General features: G+C 42.7%; 1 protein-coding gene across 2 annotated transcripts; it reads right to left on the reverse strand.

Annotated features, from left to right (window-relative positions):
- Window positions 1-260: 260 nt before the first annotated feature.
- trpv4 (transient receptor potential cation channel, subfamily V, member 4) lies at window positions 261-27,880 on the reverse strand. 2 transcript variants are annotated; one of them, XM_014160768.3, is made up of 17 exons: window positions 26,874-27,880; window positions 23,067-23,150; window positions 21,010-21,470; window positions 17,476-17,660; window positions 15,159-15,311; window positions 13,723-13,863; window positions 5,047-5,345; window positions 4,681-4,860; window positions 4,256-4,414; window positions 3,969-4,061; window positions 3,577-3,650; window positions 2,916-3,081; window positions 2,749-2,815; window positions 2,331-2,641; window positions 1,909-2,036; window positions 1,678-1,808; window positions 261-1,540 (listed from the first exon to the last, which is right to left on the reverse strand). In XM_014160768.3, exons 2-17 carry the CDS (start codon window positions 23,073-23,075, stop codon window positions 1,422-1,424), a joined length of 2,676 nt encoding a protein of 891 aa, XP_014016243.1. In that variant the 5' UTR covers window positions 23,076-23,150; window positions 26,874-27,880; the 3' UTR covers window positions 261-1,421. The 2 variants fall into 2 exon arrangements, with proteins under 2 accessions (XP_014016243.1, XP_014016246.1); XM_014160771.3 differs by lacking the exon at window positions 23,067-23,150.
- Between the last annotated feature and the right edge of the window lie 44 nt (window positions 27,881-27,924).

Raw genomic sequence — 27,924 nt, forward strand, 5'->3', positions numbered from 1 at the left:
AAAGACTGTAAAAACACCAGGAAATCAGCTTCAAGTGATTTTAATTTTGGAAAACTGTTCCCAAGTATTCCCACACACAATAGATCTTATACAAATGTAAGCAAGGTTTGAAATGATTATTTTAGTCAAATAATATATCTGTTTGGGTAGTCTACAAATGATTTGTAATTATGAATCTAGTTGATGATCCCTGCTGTAGCCTATACAATATAATAGTATAGAATGTGATTTTTTTCAGAAAAAGGCAAAAAGACCAGGAATTAACGTTGTTGCAAAATTTATTAGGAATTGTATAAAATAAAATAAAAACATTTTGAAACACATAGGATGCTAATGTCCGTTATGAATCAAAAGGCCTCAACAAAACATGATGGAAAAACAGCTTGCATCTTCAAAACCATTCTCTGGGTGATGTTGGATCAGTAGCAATTGTTCCAGTTTTAATTGAAGGCATATTTTCATTTTGGTATAACACCCAACGCTTAATAAATCCACATCAATACTGTTATGGAGAATATATCTTCCTCTCAACAAATCAATTCAGTGTTTGTTTGTTTTTGGATATGCTTTGCAATGATATACACACTTCATAAAACAAGTAAAAATTACAGTTATGATCAAAGCAATCCTATCCAAGCATGAATAATAAAATTAGGGCCCTGTGCTTCGGACTATCAACAGGACTAAACTGATGGAAATGAAAAACGGTGAGCCATATAAAGCTAGCTTTAGTTTTTTTGGTCATTTAGTACATAGCTACATACATACAGACAGTACATATTGTGCCTGAACATCCCATCCCAAAATGGTTGTTTGAACTTGAATCACTTCCTCTCAGTTCTTTTTCCAGACACTAAAAACAACAAGGATATGTGTAAGAATATAATAAATATTTTGGCCTTCTTGAACTCCCTGAGCAAGGTTTCTTAAATACAGAGGTCCGATATACTTTCATCAGCAGTCTCCCAATAGATCACATCCACATATGTCTCATCTATGATCAACTCTTGAAAACACACATTTGGATATGTTGCAAGTTGAAGGCATGGCATTCTGTCAGGTAACAGCTTCCCGAGGGTCCTTCCTCCTGGGTTAAAACCCCCAAGGTAGAGGATACTTATCATCAGAGCTATGACCACCATTCACAACAAGTTTAATAAAAAAAGCATTTGATAAACAAATGAATGGTTTGCTTTGACCGTACACTACATTCCTATCTTTTCTAAAATCCTTTCTATTACCTTATAATACTTTGTACATATCTTTGGTTCTAATCCCAAGCCAACAGAGTTTTGTGCAAAGTGGCAAACTTTGTGGCCCAACTCTTCTTTGTCAGTCTGAGTACCTCCGATCAGCAGGGTGTTCTTAAGGACCCGGGCTCCTGGAGGCCCCCAGAGCTGGGCCATAGCCCTAGCTGGGCTCTAGCCCTCTGCACAGGGTCTGTGTCTGGGGGTCAGTGGCTCCATCTCCAGTACTAGGTCTCGTGGTCGTGGCCCTTTATTCTGCTCCACAACCCGTGGCACCACCGTGGACCAGCGATCTACATGGGTTGGGGAAAGAAAGTAAAATGTTGGCTGATGTGATTTTGGCTTGCCCTTATACACTGTGTATTTGCCTTGGTGAACTGTACGTATGCATCAGTGCATTTCTTTTGAGAACGCAGTAAAAGAGTCTCACCTCTCCTCAGTCCACGGACGGTTTGATGCACTGTACCAGAGCATTGCTGGGTCTCTGTTATGTTCTTGCCCGGGTCTTCGTTGATTATGGCCAGGTTCTGATTCCAGTGGCACCAGTTGACCTCGTCCACCCTGAAATGACCACAGAAGATGTTTAGCACCTGACTTACCAATCAGACACGTTTCTCTGACGCAGAGAGGGGTGAGAGTTCAGTGAAATTAGCATGTGTACCTGAAGCACCAGCGGCGGTCAGGGGTACCGTCCCAGTTCTTCCCCACTGTCACCATCTCCCCGGACCGGAAGGACTTCCGCAGACACACAGGGAAGGAGCGCTCGATGTCCAGGATTGTCGTAGCCCACTGTTGTTAAAACATAACGCCAACCAACATGCAATAATGGTTTTCATAACATACTAATGTGACCGTGAACTAGAGGATGCACTGTGCATAAGGCCATCACCAGAGGTTCCCAGGGTCATATTCACTAGGTACCAAACGTAAGAAAAATGACTGAAACAGGGAGGGACTACCTGGACTTCCAATAATAAATGTTTATTTTTGTTTTCCGTGACAACATTTCCTGCGGTGTGCTTTAATGAATAGTGTTTGCCGCATAGGGAACCTAGCTGTCCATCAGCTGTTCTCCTCACTCACCTGCAGCTTCCAGATCTTCTTGCTCTCCTTGGACACCTGGCTCACCGTCTCTCCCATCAGAGCGATCAACATGTTGAGCAGCAGCACGAAGGTGAGGATGATGTAGGTGACCAGCAGGATGAGGAAGACAGCTGGGTACTGGGCGCTGCTGACCATGTCCAGATCACCCATTCCGATGGTCAGCTTGAACAGGTCCAGCAGGAAGTTGCTGAAGGTGTCCGTGTCCCGGCACTGGGGGTAGGTGGGGCAGCCGCCTTCCTCCGGACACACCTCGTCAGGCCCGGGGCACACCGCCAGGAGGGACACCAGAGCTGGGGGTTGACATGGGAAACAGGAGGAGATGATAAGGTAGGTTTCTCCTCTGTTTCAACTGGTCGACAGACTGCTGAGAAGAAGTGTGCAGTAGGGGACACTGTACCTGACGAGTATCCAATCATGAAGAGCACGTAGACCAGCAGAAACCGGAACAGGTCTTTGAAGAGAATCTGAGAGCCAAGGAATAAGGATAAATTGTGACCAGGTGACTAGTGTCCAATTAGTCCATTTTGATTTCAAATTCAATGTGATGGATGAAAGAGTCGATACCTTCTGTATCATGATGCTGTAGGTGCCGGTGAGCTTCAGGCCTCTGGTGAAGTATAAAGTGTTCATCCAGCCCAGGACCAGCGCAAACACCATCACAGACACATAGGCCTCGATACCCGACAGGTAGAGGGCCGCAGTTACTATCACCAGCACAGAGTAGATGAAGCTAGAGATATAGGAGAGTTGGGCCGTGTTCATTAGGCACAAAATTGAAGAAAATGGACCGAAACGCCTAGGTACTAACTGAACTTGTCCAATAAGAAACCCGCTTTAATTTCCGATTCAGCGTACCCTAATGGCCCTGGTGTTCAGATTCCAGGAAACAGCAATAATCCTTCTCCTTTCCTACATGTTAGATACAAAGAACATTCCCAGTACACAGGAATGCCATTTGGGATTTAACGGACTCTCGCAGATGCAGCACTAATGATGCAAACAAAACACCCTTCGGAGTGGCGCTCAACATCCTCCGCTCTTTGTTGGGATCGTGAGTTTAATTAAAAGAAGATGTAAACTATAAAACGTGCCAGGAAAAGGGGGGCTTTAATGTGGAATTAAATAGAAGACTCAATTAAGAGAGGATGATAAATTAGCCTCGGGTACAAGTCAGAGGGTGTTACAAGGGAGGAGAAGGTTAAGGAGGGGGAAGCTGGAGTCTTACTAGAGCAGTTGAAAGGAGCCGTCGACAAATAGAGAGTTCACCCCGGGGCATTTCTTCAGGAAGAGGTCCTTAATCTACAAAGAGGGGACAGGGAGAGAGAGATTTGGGTAATGGCTGCTCACAAACATACTGTATTTTAGTTTTGGTGTTTGACACGAGAGAGAGAGAGAGAGAGAGAGAGAGAGAGAGAGAGAGAGAGAGAGAGAGAGAGAGAAACAAGATCAATTTACAGGGGAGATCGAAGATTTATAGTGAAAGTGTGTGTTTGTGTACACATTTTGAGGCCTCTTTAAAAACAAGTTGTTCATTGTAGAGTCAACATTCAAAGCTGTAACTCTGATTGGATGGTTCAACCGGAGAGAAGATGTAGTGGCTGCGGGCTGCAGACTTACGTTGGTGAGAAAGAAGAAGACTCCGGAGCCCAAGGTGATAACCTCCCCTCCCAGACGCAGATAGTCTGTGGAGGTGGTGTAAGGGTACGGAGGCTGGGCAGGGACAAACAGAGTTAAAGCGTTGCTGATCATGGCACCCATACTGTTTGCACAATACACATAATAATAATAATAATAATAATAATAATAATAATAATGCCACTTGGCAGACACTTTCATCCAAACCGACATTGAATAAGTGCATACATTTGTTGTATTTGTATTTAAGTTGTTGGTCATGTACGTACCATTCCCTGGGATGGGCGGTAGTAGGCCACCAGAGTGAAGATGATCATGGTCACCAGGTAGGAGACAACACTGATGTAGAAGGTGACGGCAGCAAACTTCTGCCACTTGACCCTCAGCAGCTCGTTGATGGGCTCCACAGCCAGCATCTCATGGCGGTTCTACGGACAGTGCAGGAAAACTCACAATAATGATAGGAAGAGAGTTTGGTGTGAAAGAGAAATCATACTCCATCTTTCCTACCATGCTGGCTCTCCCTTTATCTCAGGTAAACAAATCTATTACAGGTAAAAAGGCAAAAGTCCACACTTGGCCTCTGTCTGCCCATCCCACCTCACAATCTCAGCCACAAAAAAAAAGACTGTAGACTTGCGTTAGCTCCCAGAGCTTTAGAGTCAAGGCTTTATCCAAGCAGGCTTTCACGCACCTCGATGCGGCTGTTGTAGACCAGGATCTCCAGCACGGACACCTCCTCTCCACAGGTGTCCAGTGAGGAGAGGTCGTACAGGGAGGAGTACACGGGGCCGTACGCCCAGTCCTTGAACTTCCGTGAGAGGTGACGCGCTTCCTCGTCCTTGATCTCCCTGCGAATTATGTGCTGGAAAACCTGGGAGAAATAATAACAAAAGCTGACCTTTATTGTCTGTTTTACAATGCATGTGATTATATCTTCTGTCAATAATACAATACATAATCCAACAAGGCACCACACCATAGCATTTCCATGTGTTACACAAACTATCCCGTTAAGAGTACGATTCCTCATGCACGTGATATATGAGTTCGTTCTCACCCCAATTTTTCCCAGCTTTGCTGCCATCATAAGGGGCGACATGCCGTCGTTGTTGAGAATGTCCTCCAGGCTGCATTCTGGGTAGAGTTTGGCACACTTGGTCAGCAGCAGGTCGTACATCTTGGTGAGGAAACGGGTGTTGTCCCGGGTGTTGTCGGCGATGTGCACCAGGGCGTGTAGCACTGTGTTGCCGCGCGAGTCCTGCCGTCGAAGGTCAGCCTTCTTATGGGCGTTCTCGGTCAAGTAGTGCACCATGTTTGGCTGGTTGGTGCACGCTGCCAGCGACAGAGGCAGCTCGCCTGGCCAAAGAGATACAGTCAGATACACACAGCAACAATCACATCAATCAAGGGGATCCCATTTTACAACGGAAGCAATAGAAAAGACCCAAAAGTGCAAACCCTGCCCAACTGGCACTCAGGCAGTCTCTTTCCACTCTGGGAAGTGATGTAAGTTCATATGGAACAGCAAACCACTTTCAACATGTCTTTGAAGGCTATCTTTGCCTGGCTACCCAGACTCCTTACTCAGGCCAAACGCTACACCGGGCCTATGGACGTTGCAGACAAAAATATGTAGCGAACAACAGAGCGGCGGAAGAATTTAGTGTGAGTCATCAGGCTAAGCCTACCTATAAGTGGATCAAAGATTGGATTTAAAACCTTGCAACGAAAAGGGCACAATTAGTACTACTTATCTGAAGGAGGGGCCTGTGCATTGAAACCAGTGTGCCAAAAGCAGCTACTGAAAACGAGCCGTTGCCACGGGTGACAGATTACCCTGTCACCTCGCATGGGAAATGCTCTTCTTCATGGATTTGCACGGGTGCTCGTGGAGTGTTGGAGTAAGCGCTAAATCACATTAGCTGTCGCCCCTCTGCCAGGTTTCCTGGTTACCTTAGCGCAAAGCTCCAGAGTGAATGACTTGCACTGTGCCACACACACGCCAGGTGTTTGGAATGATTTGGGAATGACAGTCGCACTTCGTGCAACTGGATATAATCCCTCGTGGGATGGAACATAACGCATTAATACAACAACAATGGCAGTAGTGAGTTTCTTTGGGAAATAATTGCATACTCAAATCTCCTGTCTTTTGCATGTATCTCCTTTATATCCCTTTCACGTTCCTAGGCAGAGCTGTAGGTTTCTACACTGGCCTGGTAAAGCATTCACCATAGTTGCAAACACAGTGCCAGAAAATACCATGTCAAAATGATATATCAGTCAGCACAGTCTAGTTCGGGTCAACAGGAAAGTGTGAAAATGGTATTCGTTTGTTGAACTTGAGGCTGGAAGGGCTGTTGAGGTGAATGGGATGTAGGCTAGTCTACTCCGGAGGATCTTCATTCGTGCCAGTTTGCTACAACAGGAAAATAATCCCGCAGCAACAGAAAATGTGAATTATTATGTGGATTATAATTAATGGCCATTTTTGTACGGGTTGATACATTTTTCGTTAAGGGAAAATCAAGTCTGAAATTTCAAAGTGGACATTTTTAAACCTCAAATACACTACAAGTTTTACATTTCCTGCATTGTTGGAAAGTTCTCCTGTAACAGGGTGATCAATTAAGATCCTACACCTGTAGTGGGATGTTGGGTTCAGGGATGAGAGTTGGAGGGATACTCTCCAATTAGCAGAGAGCAATATGGAGTGGCACGTTTTATTTGGAGGCTCTCTGTCAATGGACCAGCAACCTCGGTGAGGTCAGCAAAACAGAGGCAGCTCGCCCATTTGAAGGGAAGTATGTATGTAGGTTTTTTTTTTCAGCAGCAAGACACAGACACCTTTCATTAAACTGTTCGGAAATACTTGTTGAACTTGTGACATCGTTGTTTTCTTTTCTTTTTTGGAGAAGCCTACTACTAATAATGACATTTCTGATGATATGACTTCAGACTAGTTTTGGGTGGTTATATGAGTTTATCATTAGCCTAGCGAACTGTTCTGACTGTGTTTTCCCAGCCCAAACCTGCCATGTAAAAAGGGAAGGGTGGGCTCTAATGTCACTTAATCTTACCATCAGTGGTGTAAGGTACTTAAGTAAAAAATACTATAAAGTACTACTTAAGTCATTTTGGGGGGTATCTGTACATTACTATTTTTTTTATACTTTTACATTTACTTTTGATACTTAAGTATATTTAGAACCAAATACTTTTACTCAAGTAGTATTTTACTGGGTGACTTTCACTTTTACTTGAGTAACTTTCTATTAAGGTATCTATACTTTTACTCAAGAATCACAATTGGATACTTTTTCCACCGCTGCTTACCATGGCAACTGAGAGCATTTTCCAAAAGATGCTTAACAGTGGTATAGTAGTGGTATAGTACTCCAAGTTATCCAACTGCGCAGCGATCCAGTCTTTGTAGCCCAAACCTCTGGGCATGTAAAATAAAGGCACACTGAGGTAGCTAGAAAACCATTTTTCAAGTGCACTGCTTTAAGATACACTGACATGACCTCACAGTGTCGGGAACCCAGGCGCCTGTCATGTAAAACTACAGACATGTTATTAAAAAACCAAGAGGAATAGAATATGACTTTAACAGTATCAAACTACTGCCAAAGTTCAATAATACAATGCTAGGGCATGAATGTTACCATAAATAGAACATATATGAAGTATCATCATGTGCTTAACTCTTAAATGTAACTACATGTAATCTAAAATGTCAACTACGTGATCCCCGAAAGTAATTATTTATCATGAGAGGAACATAAACAATAACTAGCAACACTGCATACTCCAGGAAAGGCTAAAATCTCACCTTTCTGGTAAAAAAGTTAGAAATTGCTAAGGTGGAGTCACTTTTGAGGACACAAGCTCAAGTGCAAATATGATAAAAATATGAAAACATGAAATATTTCATATGACGTATTTCCTATTCAACAAAACTGTTTGAATAAGGCTTGAAATGACTTATATGCTTTCTAAATATAGTATCATCAAATTATAAAATCACTAACTATAAGATTTCACCTTATAAAAAACACTACCGGTAAAATACACTACCGGTCAAAAGTTTTAGAACACCTACTCATTCAAGGGTTTTCTTCATTTTTACTATTTTCTAAATTGTAGAATAATAGTGAAGATATTAAAACTATGAAATAACACATATCGAATCATGTAGTAACCAAAAAAGTGTTAAACAAATCAAAATATATTTTATATTTGAGATTCTTCAAATAGCCACCTTTACAACCATTGAATCTACAGTGGGGAGAACAAGTATTTGATATACTGCCGATTTTGCAGGTTTTCCTACTTACAAAGCATGTAGAGGACTGTAATTTTTATCATAGGTACACTTCAACTGTGAGAGATGGAATCTAAAACAAAAATCCAGAAAATCACATTGTATGATTTTTAAGTAATTAATTAGCATTTTATTGCACAACTGAGCAAGAGGACAAGTACATTAGGGTGTTTAGTTTGAGAAACAGACGCCTCCCAAGTCCTCAACTGGCAGCTTCATTAAATAGTACCCACAAAACACCAGTCTTAACGTCAACAGTGAAGAGGCGACTCCGGGATGCTGGCCTTCTAGGCAGAGTTGCAAAGAAAAAGACATCTCAAACTGGCCAAAAAAAAGAAAAGCTTAAGATGGGCAAAAGAACACAGACACTGGATAGAGGAACTCTGCCTAGAAGGCCAGCATCCCGGAGTCGCCTCTTCACTGTTGACATTGAGACTGGTGTTTTGCGGGTACTATTTAATGAAGCTGCCAGTCAGTTTGAAGCTGCCAGTCAGTTAACAGGTGCATGTTTATCATCAATTAGAAAAAGACATTTCATAAATTCATCAAGTGCAGCGTCTGGATGTTCCTTGTTAATCAAATCAGACCAACAAATATTTTTTACATCATCCACATAAGAGTCACAGCAAAAAAAATTGTAAGATCTCTTATACATTATTCTAGGCCCATCTTTTGGAACCTTGGTTCTCCTAGATATAGCCACTATATTGTGATCACTGCATCCAATGGGTACGGATACAGCTTTAGTTCAGAGTTGTACAGTATTAAAAATGTGATCAAGACCTGAATGATCTTGTTCCTGTAGTGTTAGTAAACACCCTGGTAGGTTGATTAATAACCTGAACCAGATTACAGGCTCCCATTTTCCCCTGTGCATTTATACCTGCGTTTCTGATTGTCTGTTGCCAGTTTGTCTTGTCCCGTCCTACCAGCATGTTGCCGTGTTTCCTGTGCTCTAGTTTTTGTTTTTCCTACTCTTCCCCTGACCTTTCTGCCTGTCCTGACCCTGACCCTGATCCTTCCTGCCGTCCTGTACCTGCCCGACTCTGATTTGGATTACGACTCTTTGCCTGTGTCGTAACGTTGGTACCATTAATGCGATGACGATTATTTTATAAAATTAATGAACTATGTTTAATTATTACGATGATTACATTCATCATGTAACAATTAACTCACAAGCAATCTTGGGGCACCATGGAAAAAGTTTGTTTAATGAGTTACCGTTTCCAGAATTAACTCAAGAATATCAGAATAAATCGTTATCTTAGCCATCCATTAATTATTATTACCTCATATCAGTCTCATTCTGAATGTCACATAATCCGTTAAATCTGCACGAACCCTAGTCTAAATGATGACTCAGCGATACACAAATTGGCCTAATTATTTATTTACTAACTAACTAACTACACAGAATTACAAACACACACACAGGATCGATTATACGTTGATTACTAACAATGCAATGAAAGGTCCTTGGTAGACTAACCCGATATAACGGCTTGGAAAGAGACAAAGGAATTCAACTATCGTACATACAGTTGAATAATACGCTCATCGTAAATATTGATATTTAGCACCCAAACCACCGCTCATTCGGATTTAGAAATGCAATGTATATATTTATGCTTCTATGTCTTTGTCATCTCTCTCTGTTGAAATCACCCAATCAGTATGTGACGAATAGTTTGAAAGAAAGTCTGGTTGTGTAAGTCTCTGGTTGTCCACCAGAGGTCACCATGTCCTTAGTAGTTGTAGTAGTAGCATTCTTTGCTGGAAGTGTTCGTTAGACAGGATACAACACGTTCCAATGGTCATTTGATAGTGAAATGTTCTTCTTTTCTCGTCTTCTGTTGAGTTTCCTAGAATACATTACATGCAGAGCTGCATGTCTAGTCTTCTTCTTGTTCTCTCTGTTGAGTTACCCTTTTCTGGTCTGGTAGAGTCTAACCATTTTACCATCTAACCATAGCTCTACTCTTTCTGGTCTAGTAGTTTTAAACCATTTGTGACATCCAGCTTACCGTCTGTATAGGAAAGGGGGATACCTACAACTGAAATGTGTCTTCCGCATTTAACCCAACCCCTCTGAATCAAGGAGGTGCGGCAGGCTGCCATAATCGACATCCATGTCTTCGTTGCCCGGGGAACAGTGCCTTGCTCAGGCAGTTTGACAGATTTTTACCTTGTCAGCTCGGGGATTTGAGCCAGCAACCTTTCGGTTACTGGCCCAACGCTCTAACCACTAGGCTACCTGCCGCCCTTGGTCTGTATTTAAATTGCAACCATTTCCCTGTGTAACCACGACTCCACATTTTCTGGTCTAATGTAAATTTCGTTAGGAGTCATTTTATAAGCACTCTGGAATAAGGGGTGTTCCATCCTTTTGGCATAATGTCTCAAGTGGGCGTGGTTACTAACTGGGTAAAACTTTACATGAAAAACCATTATCTCATTTAGAAGGATAAAATCACATTTCATCTTCTCAAAAATAGTTTCATATTTAATCATATGAGTTTTACAACATTTAGACTCTGACATATACATTGTGAAAGCTCTTAAAGTTACAATGTTTCCGTTATAACATCTTTAATGATACCACAAAATCACAAATGATATGACATCATCATTGTTTGTATCGCCACCGACCATTTCCCACATTCTTTATGTTAGGAATATTGTTTCATTATCCACTTTTGGATGTTGAATCTCTCTATACCACTCAGACATTCCATTCTTGGATACTGAGAGGCAGAGGGAGAGAGTTAGAAAACATTTACGATTGGTCGTTAAGTCATAAAACCGACCCAACTCCCCCCTTCCTCTCTGGTGGGAGAGAGAGAGGGGGGGCGCTCTCTTTGATCCTCATGACACCATCCTTGACCTACCAATTGCCTGCCATCCTGTACCTGCCTGACTCAGATTTGGTCTACGACCCTTTGCCTGCCTTGACTTACCTTTTGCCTGCCCCTTGTACTATAATTAACTCAGAGACTCATACTATCCACCTCCTGTGTCTGCATCTGAGTCTTGATACAGGAGCTTGACGACTATCAACCTGGGCCTGTCACCTGGGCCGGTGTTGGGTTCTCCAGTCCTGTGGGCGCATTCTAACTCAATCTTCATGTGGTCCGTCTTCAGTTTCTCTGAGATCATTTTCCTCACTTTGTCCTCAAACTCCGTCCAGATCTCATGTGTAGATTCTGCAATTCCATCTAGAACAATGTTGTTCCATTTTGATTGTCCCTCGAGATAACAATGCCAGAGAAATCAGATTATCATGGATTCACATATAGAACTAATGTCCTCTCTCAATGACTTATCGATTTTTGCCATCTTGCCGTTTTCCTGCTTAAACTCATCTAGCTGACCCTGTGAGAATTGCAAACTGTTCTTCAGGTCCTGCACTTCTCTGCTCAAGTTGTCCATTATTTTATTATTCTGGTTAAAAAAGGCCCTAATGATTTATGCTATACAACGTTTGACATGTTTGAACGAACGGAAATATATTTTTTCCCCTCGTTCATGACGAGAAGTCCGGCTGGCTTACATCATGTGCTAACGAGACGGAGATTTTTGGACATAAATGATGAGCTTTTTTGAACAAAACTACATTCGTTATGGACCTGTGATACCTGGAAGTGACATCTGATGAAGAGAATCAAAGGTAATGGATTATTTACATAGTATTTTCGATTTTAGATCTCCCCAACATGACGTCTAGTCTGTATCGCAACGCGTATTTTTCTGGGCACAGTGCTCAGATTATTGCAAAGTGTGATTTCCCAGTAAGGTTATTTTTAAATCTGGCAAGTTGATTGCGTTCAAAAGATGTAAATCTATAATTCTTTAAATGACAATATAATATTTTACCAATGTTTTCTAATTTTAATTATTTAATTTGTGACGCTGACTTGACTGCCGGTTATTGGAGGGAAACGATTTCCTCAACATCAATGCCATAGTAAAACGCTGTTTTTGTATATAAATATGAACTTGATAGAACTAAAAATGCATGCATTGTCTAACATAATGTCCTAGGAGTGTCATCTGATGGAGATTGTAAAAGGTTAGTGTATCATTTTAGCTGGTTTTATGGTTTTGGTGACCCTGTCTTTGACTTGACAAAACATTACACACAACTCTTGTAAATGTACTGTCCTAACATACTCTAAATTTATGCTTTCGCCGTAAAACCTTTTTGAAATCGTAAAACGTGGTTAGATTAAGGAGATGTTTATCTTTCAAATGGTGTAACATAGTTGTATTTTTGAAAAATTTGAATTTTGACATTTATTTGGATTCAAATTTGCCGCTCTTGAAATGCACCTGCTGTTGATGGAGTGCACCACAGGTGGCACGCTAGCGTCCCACCTAGCCCCAAGAGGTTAACTGCACTAGTATTTGAACACAATACTTGAAGCTATTTTCTTGTTGTTGTAACAACTGCTTGTAGAACTATTTCTGTTTGTTTAAAAGATCCTTCACCTGTGATAGAGACACCACTGTCCTCAACGGTACTCCCACCGGCTTTGGTCTTTGTCATGGTAGCAACGAAGGCTACGCTGTTACTCCCTGCAATTCCAGACAGGGCCGGTCGCAGGGAAGATGGAAACAGCAACAAAATAGGAATCTAGACAACCACAAGCCTGGGATAATCCGCGGTCCCAGTCACAATGGCTAATCGCGTTTTGGGCTGCGTTCAAGTCCTCAAGGAAACCCCTCTAGCTTGATAGGCAGCTAACAGTAGCAGCTAGGTTAGCTGCTATACCAAGCAGCTCATCATCAGACCCTTGGTCGTCAGGATCCCTGGACAGATAGCAGCGGTCCCAGCAACTGATGCCAACCGTGTCACGGGATCCAAAATCAAAAAGGTACAGTAGCTAGCTAATAACCAAGCTTTTCCAATCGAACACCTTTTCAGACACTTTCAAACTTTCCAAACCAATTTACCGAGCGCTGCCTCATTCCACGTTCAACAGGAAGTGACCTGTTGATTGCAGGCCTGCGCTTTGTCAGTGGCTTTGACGTAGGGTTCAGCCAGGAGTTGGACAGTTGGAAGAGCGAATGAAATGGTAGGAGAGAAATCCCAGCTTCAAATGGTTTATGATTTCACATCCCAAGTCACACAGGCACAAAAAACATACTACTGTGTCCGTGGGACGATTTATAAGCAAAAATGTCAGTCAGAACCGGTACCAGGACCATGCAGGCCCCCTAAACAGGGGACTTTAAATCTAAGAGGTCTTAAACTATACTCCTACACTTAATGTTCTGCCACTTTAAGCCCCTGATGACTGAGGACTTCAAAATATTGAAAATATTGAATCTCAAATCTGAATCTTGCGGTTTCTGTAGACAGAAGAATGGATCAGATCTGATCCTAGTGTTATGGTGTCTTACCAAAATAGAAGTAGCCCCCCTCGTCCCTGGGTTGGAAGAAGCGTCCGCGGGCCTGGGCATGAACATCTGCCCCTTTCTCCACCAGCAGCTCCACGTACTGCTTACAGCGCCTCTCAATGGCGATGTGGAGCGCTGTCTGGCCTGTCAAACCACACAACAGTCAGTCAACACATTGGGATTCTTAGATCCTTCCTTTATTCTCTATTCCAGGCTTGCCTGAGAGGGATTGAACTCTACAGTGGATTTATTGCATTGTTTGGTCTCTCACTGTCTGCTGAGTCCCATCTTCAGGAGTGAGGAAAGGTGCATTGACTAGAGGTCTCGGACAAAGACGCAAAAATCTCCATTCCAAGACTGGGTCGAAGGTCAACCGCTTTCCTCTCTTATCCACATTTCAACAATGGTATTGTCGTAACTAAGGTGATACCACATTCACTAAGTCCCTGTATCTCATCAATAAATGTTTTATTTTTATGGTCAACAAAGGTGGCTTGGTTCTGCTGCAGTGTCAAATCTGTGAACAGTCATGGCACACAGGCATACAGACATAAACACATTCCTTCTGGCTTGTATGTTCATTAAAGGGGACCTGTACCAACAGTAAGTAGGCCATATGGCTGCCATGGGCTCCTCAGAAATCACCATCTGTCTACTACTTCATTACTGTGTGGAGGTGGACTATGGTTGTGTCTGAAATGGCATCCTATTCCCTATATAGTGCACTACCTTTGATCAGAGCCCTATGGAGAAAAAAAAGTGCACAACATAGGGAGTAATTTCAGACGCACGGAATGTGAGATATCCTGGCAAAAGTGTGAAATCCCATTCTAACAGCAAATCTTAAAGTGGCTGACATAGTGTGTGATGAGTGAATTTTTTTTCAAAATTTTTTAGACAGGGAGTTTATTGTGCTTAGACCTAAGACAGTGGATGGAAGAAATAGGTGTGCTGCACTGCTGTTTCCAAGCTGTGAAGGCAAGCTGTGAAGGTGTAACAGCCACATCATCCAGCCTTCCTCTGGAAATAGAAGCCCCATAGAGCAGCCCTGTGTTGGGCCGGAGACTAGGATGTGTGGTCTCTTTGTGCAGAAGGGGCAGTGGAGGACTCCGTGTAGGTAAGGGCGTCTCTATTAAGCCTACCTTCATGGAAGTAGTACTGGGCTACGTGTGCATAGTAGGCCCTACATTTCAGGTAGGTACTTTTATCTGTGATAATATCAAATTATAAACACAGTCCAAGTTTGAAATAATCTACTTCAATCCTAGTCAAATGACTGGTTAATACAGTACTGGGTTGTGTTCATTAGGGCGCACAATTTTTAAAATATTTTTTATAAAGGTTCACAACAGAAACCAAAAGTGAGCATTTCAGTCTATGTGATACCTATTGAACAGGACCCTGGTGTTTTTAGGGGCTAAAATGTGAAGAGAGTTTACCTCTGTAGTAGACGTCTCTGAAGGGCGTGTTGATGAACTCATGGAGGTTGACTGTCTGCTCTGCGATGTCCATCAGCATAGGAATGGTGTCATTCTGACCACTGTACAGGTTCAGAAGGGCTTTGGGCAGGCATGTCTTCCCTGTAGAAGGTTCTGGGAGAAAATAAAACCAAATTGATGGGGGGAGGGGTACTCAGAAACCACATGTACATGTATAGTTCTGGACATAAAAAAAATACTTTTAAAAAAATCTTTTGAGGCAGCAAGGTACATTGTTCATGTGACAAACGGTCTTGCAGCCAGGGCGACACCAAGTGCCAAGTTCATAAGCAATCACCTAATAAACGATGTAATGAAATGCATTTCTGAAATATACCCTGCACCTCTCTGATTCAGAGGGGTTCGGTTAAATGCAGAAGACACATTTCAGTTGAATGCATTCAGTTGTACAACTGACTAGGTATCCCCTTTCCCTTTCCCCAGATGGAGCAAGACCCTCCAATTTGAAGCAAATGCTTTTTCACTGTGCTGCAGTACAGGTGAACTTTATGATACACAGAACTGTGCTTAGAGAGGAACTTCCAACAAATCACCTGAAACACAGTTGCCAGTTGAGAGAAGAGAAAGACGTTAGGGACACAGAAAACATTTTTATGTTTGTTGAAAAAGTAAAAACTGGTGATAAATCGTTAGTGATTAAATAAGAAAGGAAAGGGAAGCAAGCAAGACATTTCACTAAACATGAAAATGCCTCAAAACCAGGCCAAACAACAGCCAAACTAAACGTGGTGGTAAAGTAAATTGTCTGCTTCTATTGTTTACTTTTAGTCTGAGTTTTTCATGTAGTCTGTCAAGCCCACTTTAGTCATTTTCTTCCCAGAAGGAGACAGTTTGCTGTGATTTCTCTCTGCTCTCTGTTATAAAGCAAGCACACACAACACACACACACACACACACACACACACACACACACACACACACACTGCCAACAGGAAGCTGTCCTTGGACCCACCTTTGGCAGAACAAAATCTCTGACATCACAATAGCTTCCTTCTCATTACTCTATGGCAGGGGTGTCAAAGTCATTCAATGGAGGGCCTAGTGTCTGCAGGTCTTGTGGTTTTCAATTAAGGCCTAGACAACCAGTTAAGAGGAGTTCTTTACAAATTAGTGACCTTAATTCATCAATCAAGTACAAGGGAGGAGTGAAAACCCACAGACACTCGTCGCTCCGTGGAATGAGTTTGACACGTGCTCTATGGAGCCAAGAACAACAGGGAAGAGAGGACGGTGGAATACTGAGAAGTCAGAGACAGATAACCAAGTCACAGGACATGCCAAAGAGTTGAAGCCCTATGGGCAGAAAAAGGTCTGTTTAGACATCGATACCTATTATCAATACACAAAGTCATGACAAAACTCAAGGATGACACATTTACTGAAGGTGTTAGTCACAGGGCTAAGTGGACTAAAAAGTAATGCTTCTTCTTTAGTAAGGCAACTGTAACAGATGTGAGATGTTTTGTTGTTTCATGACATCCAATTGGTAGTTACAGTCTTGTCCCATCGCTGCAACTTCTGTACGGACTCGGGAGGTGGCGAAGGTCGAGAGCCATGCGTCCTCCGAAACACGACCCTGTTAATCCGCACTGCTTCTTGACACACTGCTCGCTTAACCCAGAAGCCAGCCGCACCAATGTGTTGGAGAAAACACTGTACAACTGGCGACCGAAATCAGCGTGTATGCGCCCAGCCCACCACAAGGAGTCGCTAGAGCGCGATGGGACAAGGACATCCCGGCCGGCCAAACCCTCCCCAAACAATGCTGGGCCAATTGTGGGCCGCCTCATAGGTCTCCCAGTCACGGCTGGCTGCAACACAGCCTGGGATGGAACCCGGGTCTGTAGTGACGCCTCTAGCACTGCGATGCAATGCCTTAGACCTCTGTGCCACTCGGGAGGCCAGATATGACATGTTTGAGATAAAGTTCTGATGCTATCTTAGTCCCACCCCTTAAGCCTCACCCCTTGGGGCGGCAGGTAGCCTAGTGGTTAGAGCGTTAGGCCAGTAACCGAAAGGTTGCTAGATCGAATCCCTGAGCTGATAAGGTAAAAATTGTTCACACTGTTCCTAGGCCATCATTGTAAATAAGAATTTGTTCTTAACTGACTTGCCTGGTTAAATAAAATTAAATTCAACAAACACACACTTTCTCTCTTTTCCTCCGACCTTTCTGCGTTTGGCTGTGAAAGCTGAGACAAGAGATATTTGGCACCACGGGGCTCCACCCACCACACCACCAATGGGGTTGTCTCACCTTTGAACTCCTCGTCGGTGAGCCTCTTTTCGTGACCCTGTAGGTACTCCAGCAGGCCGGAGAGGGCCTCTGGGTCGGCCCGTGACACGCCATCGAAGAGCAGCATGCGGTTAAACACCTTCAACACCTTGGGTGGGTCCAAGCCCGGAGGGTCCAGACTTTCATTGCAGGACGTCTCAGTCTTACTATGTAGGGACCATTGACATACATATACTCACATATACTGAGTGTACATTAGGAACACCTGTCTTCCCATGACATAGACTGACCAGGTGAATACAGGTGAAAGCTATGATGTCACTTGTTAAATCCACTTCAATCAGTGTAGATAAAGGGAAGGAGACAGGTTAACCTGTTAGGGCTAGGGGGCAGTATTGACACGGCCGGATAAAAAACATGCCCGATTTAATCTGGTTACTACTCCTGCCCAGTAACTAGAATATGCATATAATTATTGGCTTTGGATAGAAAACACCCTAAAGTTTCTAAAACTGTTTGAATGGTGTCTGTGAGTATAACAGAACTCATATGGCAGGCAAAAACCTGAGAAGATTCCAAACAGGAAGCGCCCTCTCTGACAAGTTGTTGTTCATCTTGGCTCTTTTTATTGAAGACTGAGGATCTTTGCCGTAACGTGACATTTCATACGGCTCCCATAGGCTCTCAGAACCCGGGAAAAAGCTGAATGATATCGAGGCAGCCTCTGGCTGAAACACATTATCGCGTTTGGATAGTGGCTGGTCAGAGTACTCTGAGACTCACGCTCGTGCACGAGGGCACGAGATGTATTTATTTTCTCTCTCTTTGTACGTATACAGGCTTTCCCGGTCGGAATAGTATCGCTTTTTTACGAGAAAAATGGCATAAAAATTGATTTTAAACAGCGGTTGACATGCTTCGAAGTACGGTAATGGAATATTTAGAATTCTTTTGTCACGAAATGCGCCATGCTCGCCACCCTTATTTACCCTTTCGGATAGTGTCTTGAACGCACAAACAAAACGTTGCTGTTTGGATATAACAATGGATTATTTGGGACCAAACCAACATTTGTTATTGAAGTAGCAGTCCTGGGAGTGCATTCTGACGAAGAACACCAAAGGTAATCAAACTTTTCTAATAGTAAATCGGAGTTTGGTGAAGGCTAAACTTTCTGGGTGTCTAAATAGCTAGCCCTGTGATGCCGGGCTATCTACTGAGAATATTGCAAAATGTGCTTTCACCGAAAAGCTATTTTAAAATCGGACATATCGAGTGCATAGAGGAGTTCTGTATCTATAATTCTTAAAATAATTATTATGCTTTTTGTGAACGTTTATCGAGAGTAATTTAATAAATTCACCGGCAGTGTTCGGTGGGAATGCTAGTCACATGCTAGTCACATGCTAATGTAAAAAGCTGGTTTTTGATATAAATATGAACTTGATTGAACAAAACATGCATGTATTGTATAACATAATGTCCTAGGGTTGTCATCTGATGAAGATCATCAAAGGTTAGTGCTGCATTTAGCTGTGGTTTGGGTTTATGTGACATTATATGCTAGCTTGAAAAATGGGTGTCTGATTATTTCTGGCTGGGTACTCTGCTGACATAATCTAATGTTTTGCTTTCGTTGTAAAGCCTTTTTGAAATCGGACAGTGTGGTTAGATTAACGAGAGTCTTGTCTTTAAAATGGTGTAAAATAGTAATATGTTTGAAAAATTGAAGTTTTTGCATTTTTGAGGTATTTGAATAATGCGCTACGGGATTACACTGGCTGTTGAGTAGGCGTCCCACCTAGCCCATAGAGGTTAAAGAAGGATTTTTAAGCCTTGAGAGAATTGAGACGTGGATTGTGTATGTGTGCCATTCAGAAGGTGAACAGGCTAGCGAAAATATTTAAGTGCCTTTGAACGGGGTATTGTAGTAGGTGCCAGGCGCACCGGTTTGAGTGTGTCAAGAACTGCAACACTAGTGGGTTTTTCACGCTCAACAGTTTCCAGTGTGTATCAAGAATGACAAGAAGGACATCCAGCTAACTTGACACAACTGTCAACATGGGCTAGCATCCCTGTGGAACGCTTTCAACACCTTGTACTGTAGAGTCCATGCCCCGACGAATTGAGGCTGTTCTGAGGGCAAAAAGTTGAGCAACTCAATATTAGGAAGGTGTTCCTAATGTTTTGTACACTCAGTGTATAACACATACTCTAAGTGTTTATAGACATCATTGGTAGGGTCACAGAAATCCCTCAGTGTTACATTACTGATCCGAAATGAAAGATGGCGGCTGATTACTGGATGATTTGTTAATGGTGACTTCTGGCGTCAGTAGGCCTACAGGTGGTGGGACTAAACAGTGGGGGTCAAGAATGGCAGCTGGGCCAAACCTTTATTTAAAGCCAACAGTAAAATAATGCTTTATTACTTGTTATAAGCATATATGAGCCTTTTTAATATCTTATTATGAGGCTTATATGTTTTGTCTCTCTAGCAAATGTTCAATACACTCAAAATGGCTGGTATTTAGTCAGGATCATAACACGATGATAAAAATATATTATATGGGGGTCATATATGCTTATGACAAGTCTAACAATGCATTATAACTCCATCATAATTCATCATACCTGTAGACTACGTAAAGTGTTACCAGTAGTTGTAGCCTAGAAATAAAGTTGAAAGTTAAACCATATAAAGTGAACTGCTGTCGAAGTTCTACTGAACTACTCAATAAATAGACCTCACTGTGAAACAGGTAGTCGGGAACAAGCTCCAGCCTAAATATTACCTCAACGGCTGTGAGGAGGGAAACAACAACACACTCTCTGTTAGATGACTGAACGTCCCTCTGACTAGCCCTTCTGTTTACGAAGTTCCACATGAGAGGGACACACCTCTGTGACTAAACAGTGGCAGTTGAAGGAGTTTCTATATTTTTGCAATGAGCCATTTTTTCCAAGCCAAGCCTTTGATTAATAATGAAAACGGCAATGTAAAGTAAAATATAATATTAATACAACTCTCAGCTCAGAAACCAAGCCAATTTTGATCAACATTTTTAGGGGAAATCTCTTATATGGTAGAAATATATAGCCACAATCATAGAGACAGTTTTTGTGTATCTATAACCCAGACCATCTCTTAGGGGAATTTGTCCTTGATATTATAGAGTGAGGTGTTAAACATGACTAACAACCTTTGGTTCCAAGTACAAACCCGATGGCGTGGTCTGTGTAACAGAGATAGTCGGGTGAATCACAATTGTGTGATAAACAACCTTGCCTGACACCTGAAGACTTGCGTTCACTCTCCAAGCCGATGCCTAGGCTTTAAGCTCAGGGGGTTAACACAGTCTTGTGGCATGCAGGAGAAACCGAGTTCGAACCCAGTCGGTCACATTTACACCCCAGAAGTGATCTACTATGCTGCTTCTAACGCCACATGTTGTTCAACAATCTATGCCTCTGCATGCCTCTGCTCATAGACTCATGAAAGCCACCGTGACAAATGAGTCACGTATCTACTTCAAAACAGAGGGCCCTCCTCACCCTCGTGGGAGCTTCTTCCTGCGTGGCTTCTTGTTGTTGGTGTGCCTATAGGTACCGTAGTCAAAGAGAGAGTCCATGGGGGCTTTCTTGGGGCCGGGCGCCACGGGTGACTCGTAGATGGTCGACTCCAGCAGGTCCATGGGGTTAGAGATGCCCTTCTTAAAGGCGCCATGGAACTTCATGCGGAGGTTTTGTCGGCTGTCCCCTGGCTGCAGTTGGCCTGGCCGGTCGACGTCCGGAGCCGGGTCCTGAGGTGACTGGGAGCCCTCCTCACTCTCAAACAGGTCGGCAAGTGCCGACAGATCAGGACAGGTACCATCGGCATCAGGCTGTCCCTCCCCACTTCCTCCTCCCTCCCCTGAGCCCGAGGACAGGGCAGCCTTGTTCGCATCCGAGTGAAGCGTGTCCGTCTCTGTCATGGCGATGCGACACCTTCTCAATAGAGTGGCAGGGGAGCGGTCCTAAAAAAACACCATAGCAAAATACACAGGTTATAACTCCATCTGGGTCATAGGTCAAAGGCACGGGAAAGAAACTTAGCAGTCCAATCATAAACCTTGTATTTGGTCTCACTCAACTGTGAATGACCTGGGTCGTGTTCATTTGGGCACACAAGCGGAAAATATTTTTGCCACAGAAAACGAATAAAAAGGTTCCTGTTTCAGTCTGTTTTCTTCCATCTGGTGCTTAATGAACAGGACCCTGAACAACTATCACTGATTGCACGACAAAGTCACTTGAATAAAATGAGCCTTTGGGTGATTGGACTGTATTTCAAGAAACAGAAAATGTATGTCTGAAAGTGATTCTCCTGTATGTACCCTTGATCCTGAAGTAGCCAGGGCTGAAATGGTACCCTATTTCCTTTATAGTGCACTACGGGGGTAATACCCTATGGGCCCTGGTCAAATGTAGTGCACTGCAACCCAGATGTGTGTGGGCAGAGCTCTGGCATCCTGCTCATCTTGTGGGCTGCGTTGCTGGCACAGAATGTCCACCAGTCAGCCATTTGCAGCCGCTAGCAGCCTGGGAACGTCATCTGTAAATATTGAGCAATGCATTGCCTGACCATTACTGGCTCAAGACCAGCGCATGGTAGTGGTGCCCAGATTTTCCATTTGGGGTAGGAGAACAGAGTGGGATGCCTCTGAATTTCCAACCAGTTTACTGACCAGACAGAGAACACAACAGAGGATGACTTCAGATACACTTTTCCCATGACTGAGTATTTTCTCCAAAGTATTTTCTCTTCTTTCCAACAGACACTGGGAGACGAATTCACCTCTCAGCAGGACAATAACCTAAAAGGGCAAATCTACACTGGATTTGCTTACCAAGACAACAATATTTCTGAGTGGCCTAGTTATGGTTTTGACTTAAATCAGCTTGAAAATCTACAGCAAGACATGACAATGTTTTTTTTTTTAGCAATGATCAACAACCAACTTGACAGAGCTTGAAGAATTTAAAAAAGAATAATGGGCAAATATCTTGAGACGTACCCCAAAAAGGCTCCCAGCTGTAATCGCTGCCAAAGGTGATTCTACCATGTACTGTCTCAGGGGGTGAGATTACTTATCTAGTCAAGATATATTAGTGTAGATCGTTGCCGATCTACACAAGATGTTATACAACAAAATCTGGAAAAAGTAAAGTGGTGTGAATACTTTCTGAAGGCACTGTACGCAAGTAACCCATTACTACATTATAGTAACGCTACAGAATATGTATCTCCCTTTCTTTTGCTGATGCTAAACTGACTAAAACAGAGAGGGAACTACCTGGTTCAATCAGAAGAAAAAAAACAACGTTGTGTTGCAAAACATTTAACATTTAATGGCCACGGCCCAGAAGCCTTTTCAAGTAGGGAACACATGCAACCACCACCTGAAAAATTCTGAATGGCTACACCGCTAATGGTGCATTTTCTACTCGGGGATGACAGAAACAGAAAGCTGGTAAAGACCTATGACTCCTGCGATTGTAAAGGGCAAATCCCATATGTGTTCTCCTGGGGTCCTGGGTTCTATTCACATGGTCCCTTAATCCCTCCGTACCTCATTCATCCCTTATGTCACGCTGAGGTGCTGAGTTCTTCTTCAGGGGAAACTGGAAGTGACGCTGGAGCATGGGGGTGGGTCCTGTGTAAGCGGAAAAACAAAAAAATGCGGTATTTATTAACAGCATTAATACAGACTGGTTGACTGGCAGGAGAGCGTGACGAAAGAGAAGGGTGTCAGAGTAAGTAGAGGTTAGACCACAGTCAATCCATGGGAAGCTCCATTTGTCACTATGGGCAAAATGTATGTTCTGGTTGATCTTTTGGTTACTAAACATACACTACATGACCAAAGGTATGTGGACACCTGCTCGTCGAACATCTCATTCCAAAATCATGGGCATTCATTTGGAGTTGGTCCGCCCTTTGCTGCTATTACAGCCTCCATTCTTCTGGGAAGGCTTTCCATTCGGTGATGCTGCAGGGACCTGCTTCCATTCAGCCACAAGAGCATTAGTGAGGTTGGGCACTGATGTTGGAGCGATTATCCCTGGCTCGCAGTCGGCGTTCCAATTCATCCCAAAGGTGTTCGATGGGGTTGAGGTCAGGGCTTTGTGCAGGCCAGGCAACTTCTTCCACACCGATCTCGACAAACCATTTCTGTATGGACCTTGCTTTGTGCACGAGGGCATTGTGATGTTGAAACGGGAAAGGGCCTTCCCTAAACTGTTGTCACAAAGTTGGACGCACAGAATCACCTAGAATGTCATTGTATGCTGTAGCATTAAGATTTCCCTTAACAGGAACTAAGGGTCCTAGCCCAAACCATGAAAAACAGCTCCAGACCATTAATCCTCCTCCACCAAACTTTACAGTTGGCACTATGCATTCGGGCAGGCAAAGTTCTCCTGGCATCCACCAAACACAGATTTGTCCGTCAGACTGTCAGATGGTGAAGCGTGATTTATCACTCCAGAGAACGCATTTCCACTGCTCCAGAGTCCAATGGCGGCGAGCTTTACATCACTCCAGTCAACACTTGGCATTGCGCATGGTGATCTTAGGCTTGTGTGCAGTTGCTTGACCATGGAAACCCATTTCATGAAGCTCCAGAAGACCAGTTATTGTGCTGACGTTGCTTCCAGAGGCAGTTTGGAACTCGGTAGTGAGTGTTGCAACCAAGGACAAAAAATGTTATGCTACGTGCTTCAGCACTCGGCGGTCCTGTTCTGTGAGCTTGTGTGGCCTACCACTTTGCGACTAAGCCGTTGTTGCTCCTAGACGTTTCCACTTCACAATAACAGCACTCACAGTTGACCGGGGAAACTCTAGCAGGGCAAACATTTTACGAACTGACTTGTTGGAAAGGTGGCATCCTATGACTGTGTCATGTTGAATGTCACTGAGCTCTTCAGTATGGGCATTCTCCTGCCAATGTTTGTCTATGGAGATTGCATGGCGGTGTGCTCGATTTTATACACCTGTCAGCAACAGGTGTGGCGGAAATTGCCAAATCCACTAATTTGAAGGGGTGTTCACATACTTTTGTATATATGGTGTCGCTTTGTACAAAACAAGCTGTATCCTGTTGGGGAATCATTGGAAACCCAAGTTAAGGACTCCTATCAAAATCAACCATACAGTTGCGGGCTGTGTCTGGCCTTTACTATGACAAATCCAGCAACACCTTGTGTTTCACAGAGATACACATGCATGCACTTGCACACACGCGCACACACATACACACACAGAGATAGCAATGTTATGTCATCATTCTGGATTCCCCAGGATGTAGTCACCTTGTCTAGGCATTCCGTTAACAGTGAGTTATACAGTACATCCTTGGTATCAACTACAAACATCATAAACTGTAGCATGTCCTTGGCTGTAGAATGCTCACTCTGACAACTCTCTCTGACAGAACATGGGGTTGACATGTAAACTTCCTCCAAGAGGAGCAACACAAATAGAGAGACTGCAATCCAGTCAGGGGAAACAGAGTGCCTCTCGTACACTCCAACAAATAGGATTAACAGACTTTACTGTGGAGGGTGAAAAGATGAAAGGATGAAGAGAGGCTTTCTTTGATAAACTCTCCAAACAGAGGGGTGACAAATTAACGAATCATCCACCAGGCGTGTTTTGACACTACTCTGTTGAGTTCAAACAAAGAATGAGTCCAGAACCAGGAGCGAATACTATTGTGTGTTCACACCAGTGGAAGCTGGCTTCGATTTAATGGTTCAATGCAGACGTTTTTATCTCAATATCAAAGCATTTCTGGGTAACATTGAAGTACCTTAAGGTGATCGTTTTCAATTAAAATGGTCAAAAAGAAACAAAAATGGCTTCTTAGCAGCTTCTTCAAGCAAGAATTATGCTAGGACTGAATGGGAGTGGTGTGAGTGGGGATGGAAAAACTGAAAATGTGCTGTTATTGGCAAAGAAGTGTGTAACTCTCTTTCTTATTGGTCTATTAACTAATTTACCACATGGTGATGTCACCATGGAAGGCTAAGACTCCATCCCACGAAAACAGGCTGAACCTTCAGGCAGTCTTTTCAAACAGCTCTTACACTAAAAGGGGATCATTATAAATTGCACATATTCATATTATTATTCCAACTTCATAGTGTGGAAATATATATAAACCATAGGAAATCAACTTTTTGACTGCACTGGGCCTTTAAATCAGAGGACAGGCTCATTAATGCAATGGAACTGTGTCAAATACAAAATGTATACCCTTCCATTAATTCAATTCCAGCCATTACTATGAGCTGTCCTCCCTTCATCAGTCTCCACACATTCACACACTCCTCCAACATATTGGTAGTAGTAATGATCAGCAGGGTCAGACTGAGGATAACTATCCCCTTAGAGACACAGCTTGGTGGATATGTAGTGGATATGATCCAGACCACTGGGGGATGTCCGGGTGCAAATATGGTCGTGGGAAAATGGGGGTTAGCAACAAAAAAAGTTCCACTATTGTCTTAACCACAGCCCCCAACTCTACAATAGGTTTCACATTCATGTGGATGATTGCCTGACAGCAGAGGATATGTTCATAACCTCAATGTCTTAAAGCTACAATATGTAACATTTCGGGATATCCGAGCAAATTCACATAGAAATGTGAGTTGTAGATCTTTCATTCCCGTTGAAAGCAAGTCTAAGACGCGGTAAACATGTTCTATGTGTGCTATTTCTATGCTTCCCATTCCGAAGTTTCGTTTTTTGTGTATTTTACTTTCGGTTTAGTACACCAGCTTTAAACAGCTGAATATACAAATATGTTTGGTTATGGAAATATATTTCACAGCGGGTTAGATGGTACAATGATTCTCTATACAATGACTGAAATTAGGCGAACTATTAGAATTTTAGCAACTAGGAAATGGCGGAGCGATTTCTGCATTTAATTGTATATTTTGGCGTTTTTACCCAAATCTGAATAGAAAAATTCTAATAAAAAGCAATTAAAGATGCACTATGCAGAAATTGCTCTGCCTGGTTGCAAAAATTGTAATAGTTCGCCTAATTTCAGTTTATGTGACAAAACAAACAGTCATTGTGAAGAGAATCATTGTAGGCCTACCATCTAAACCACTATGACATATATTTTCCATAACCAGAAATATTGTATATTCAGCTGTTTGAAGCTGGTGTACAAAACCGATTTTAAACGACACAGAAACGGAAAGCTTATAAATAGCACACATAGAATGGGCACAATATGGTAGATACCTTCATAAAGTGTTCTTCAAATGCAGTTCTAAATATATGAAATGCATAGTTCAACACAAAATACTCTCTGTTGAAAATAGGAACCCTTAATGGGGTAAAACGTGTTCGTGCTTACCTTGTCCTGTAATCAATGGACCTTTTGTGCAGCGCAGTTTTTCATTCTTAACGATAGGAAAAGTTCTAAAAAGTTTGTGGACAAAACATTTGGATCGACTTCCTCCCGACTTTAGTACCCTAGTTACTTCTTTCTTCAACTATTTTGAAGAAATTGGTGATCTGATTTCGCGTGTAGCCTAGTCCAGTCATTATTCAACTCTCCAGGCAGTGTTCCCAGTTAAATGTACACATTGCTACAGCATCATACCTCAGTCCTTTGCTTTCCATGTTCACGCATCCAACTCACCGCCCACCTAAACAAGGGGCGCTTTATTAAAAGTGTTTGTGTGGGGACTAACGGTACAGTGACTACTCTTAACATCAGTCCCACAGGAGGACTTTTTTTGTTTGTAAAACTACAAAACTCTTTCTAATGGAGTTTTTCCTAACTCCATTAATTGTCTATAATCACATGCCGTCTAAATCAGATAGGCTACAGTAATAACTCAGTCTGAAAAGCGCCAGAAAGTAACCCAGACGCACCCCAAATGGATCACAAAACAACTTGACCTGTTTATTTTACCCATAAATGTATCTAACTGAACAAAAATATAAACGCAACATACAACAACTTCAAAGATTTCACTGAGTTACAGTCAATGAAATAAATTCATTTGCCAGCAGCATACTACCCTGCATCCCACTGCTAGCTTGCTTCTGAAGCTAAACAGGGTTGGTCTCTGGATTGGAGACCAGAAACTGCTTGAGTGGTGTTGGAGGGCCAGTAGGAGGCACCCCTTCCTCTGGTCGAAAAAGGGTGCTGTCTTTCGGATGGGATGTTAAACGGGTGTCCTATCTGTGGTCACTAAAGATCCCATGGCACTTATTGTAAGAGTAGGGGTGTTAACCCTGGTGTCCTGGCTAAATTCCCAATCTGGACCTCATACCATCATGGTCACCTAATCATCCCCAGCTTACAATTGGCTCATTTATCCCACCTCCTCTCCCTTGTAACTATTCCCCAGGTTGTTGCTTAAATGATGTGTTCTCAGTCCTTACCTGCTAAAATA

This window comes from Salmo salar, chromosome 20 (genome assembly GCF_965601325.2).
Source record: "Salmo salar chromosome 20, fSalSal1, whole genome shotgun sequence".
Lineage (NCBI taxonomy): Eukaryota > Metazoa > Chordata > Actinopteri > Salmoniformes > Salmonidae > Salmo > Salmo salar.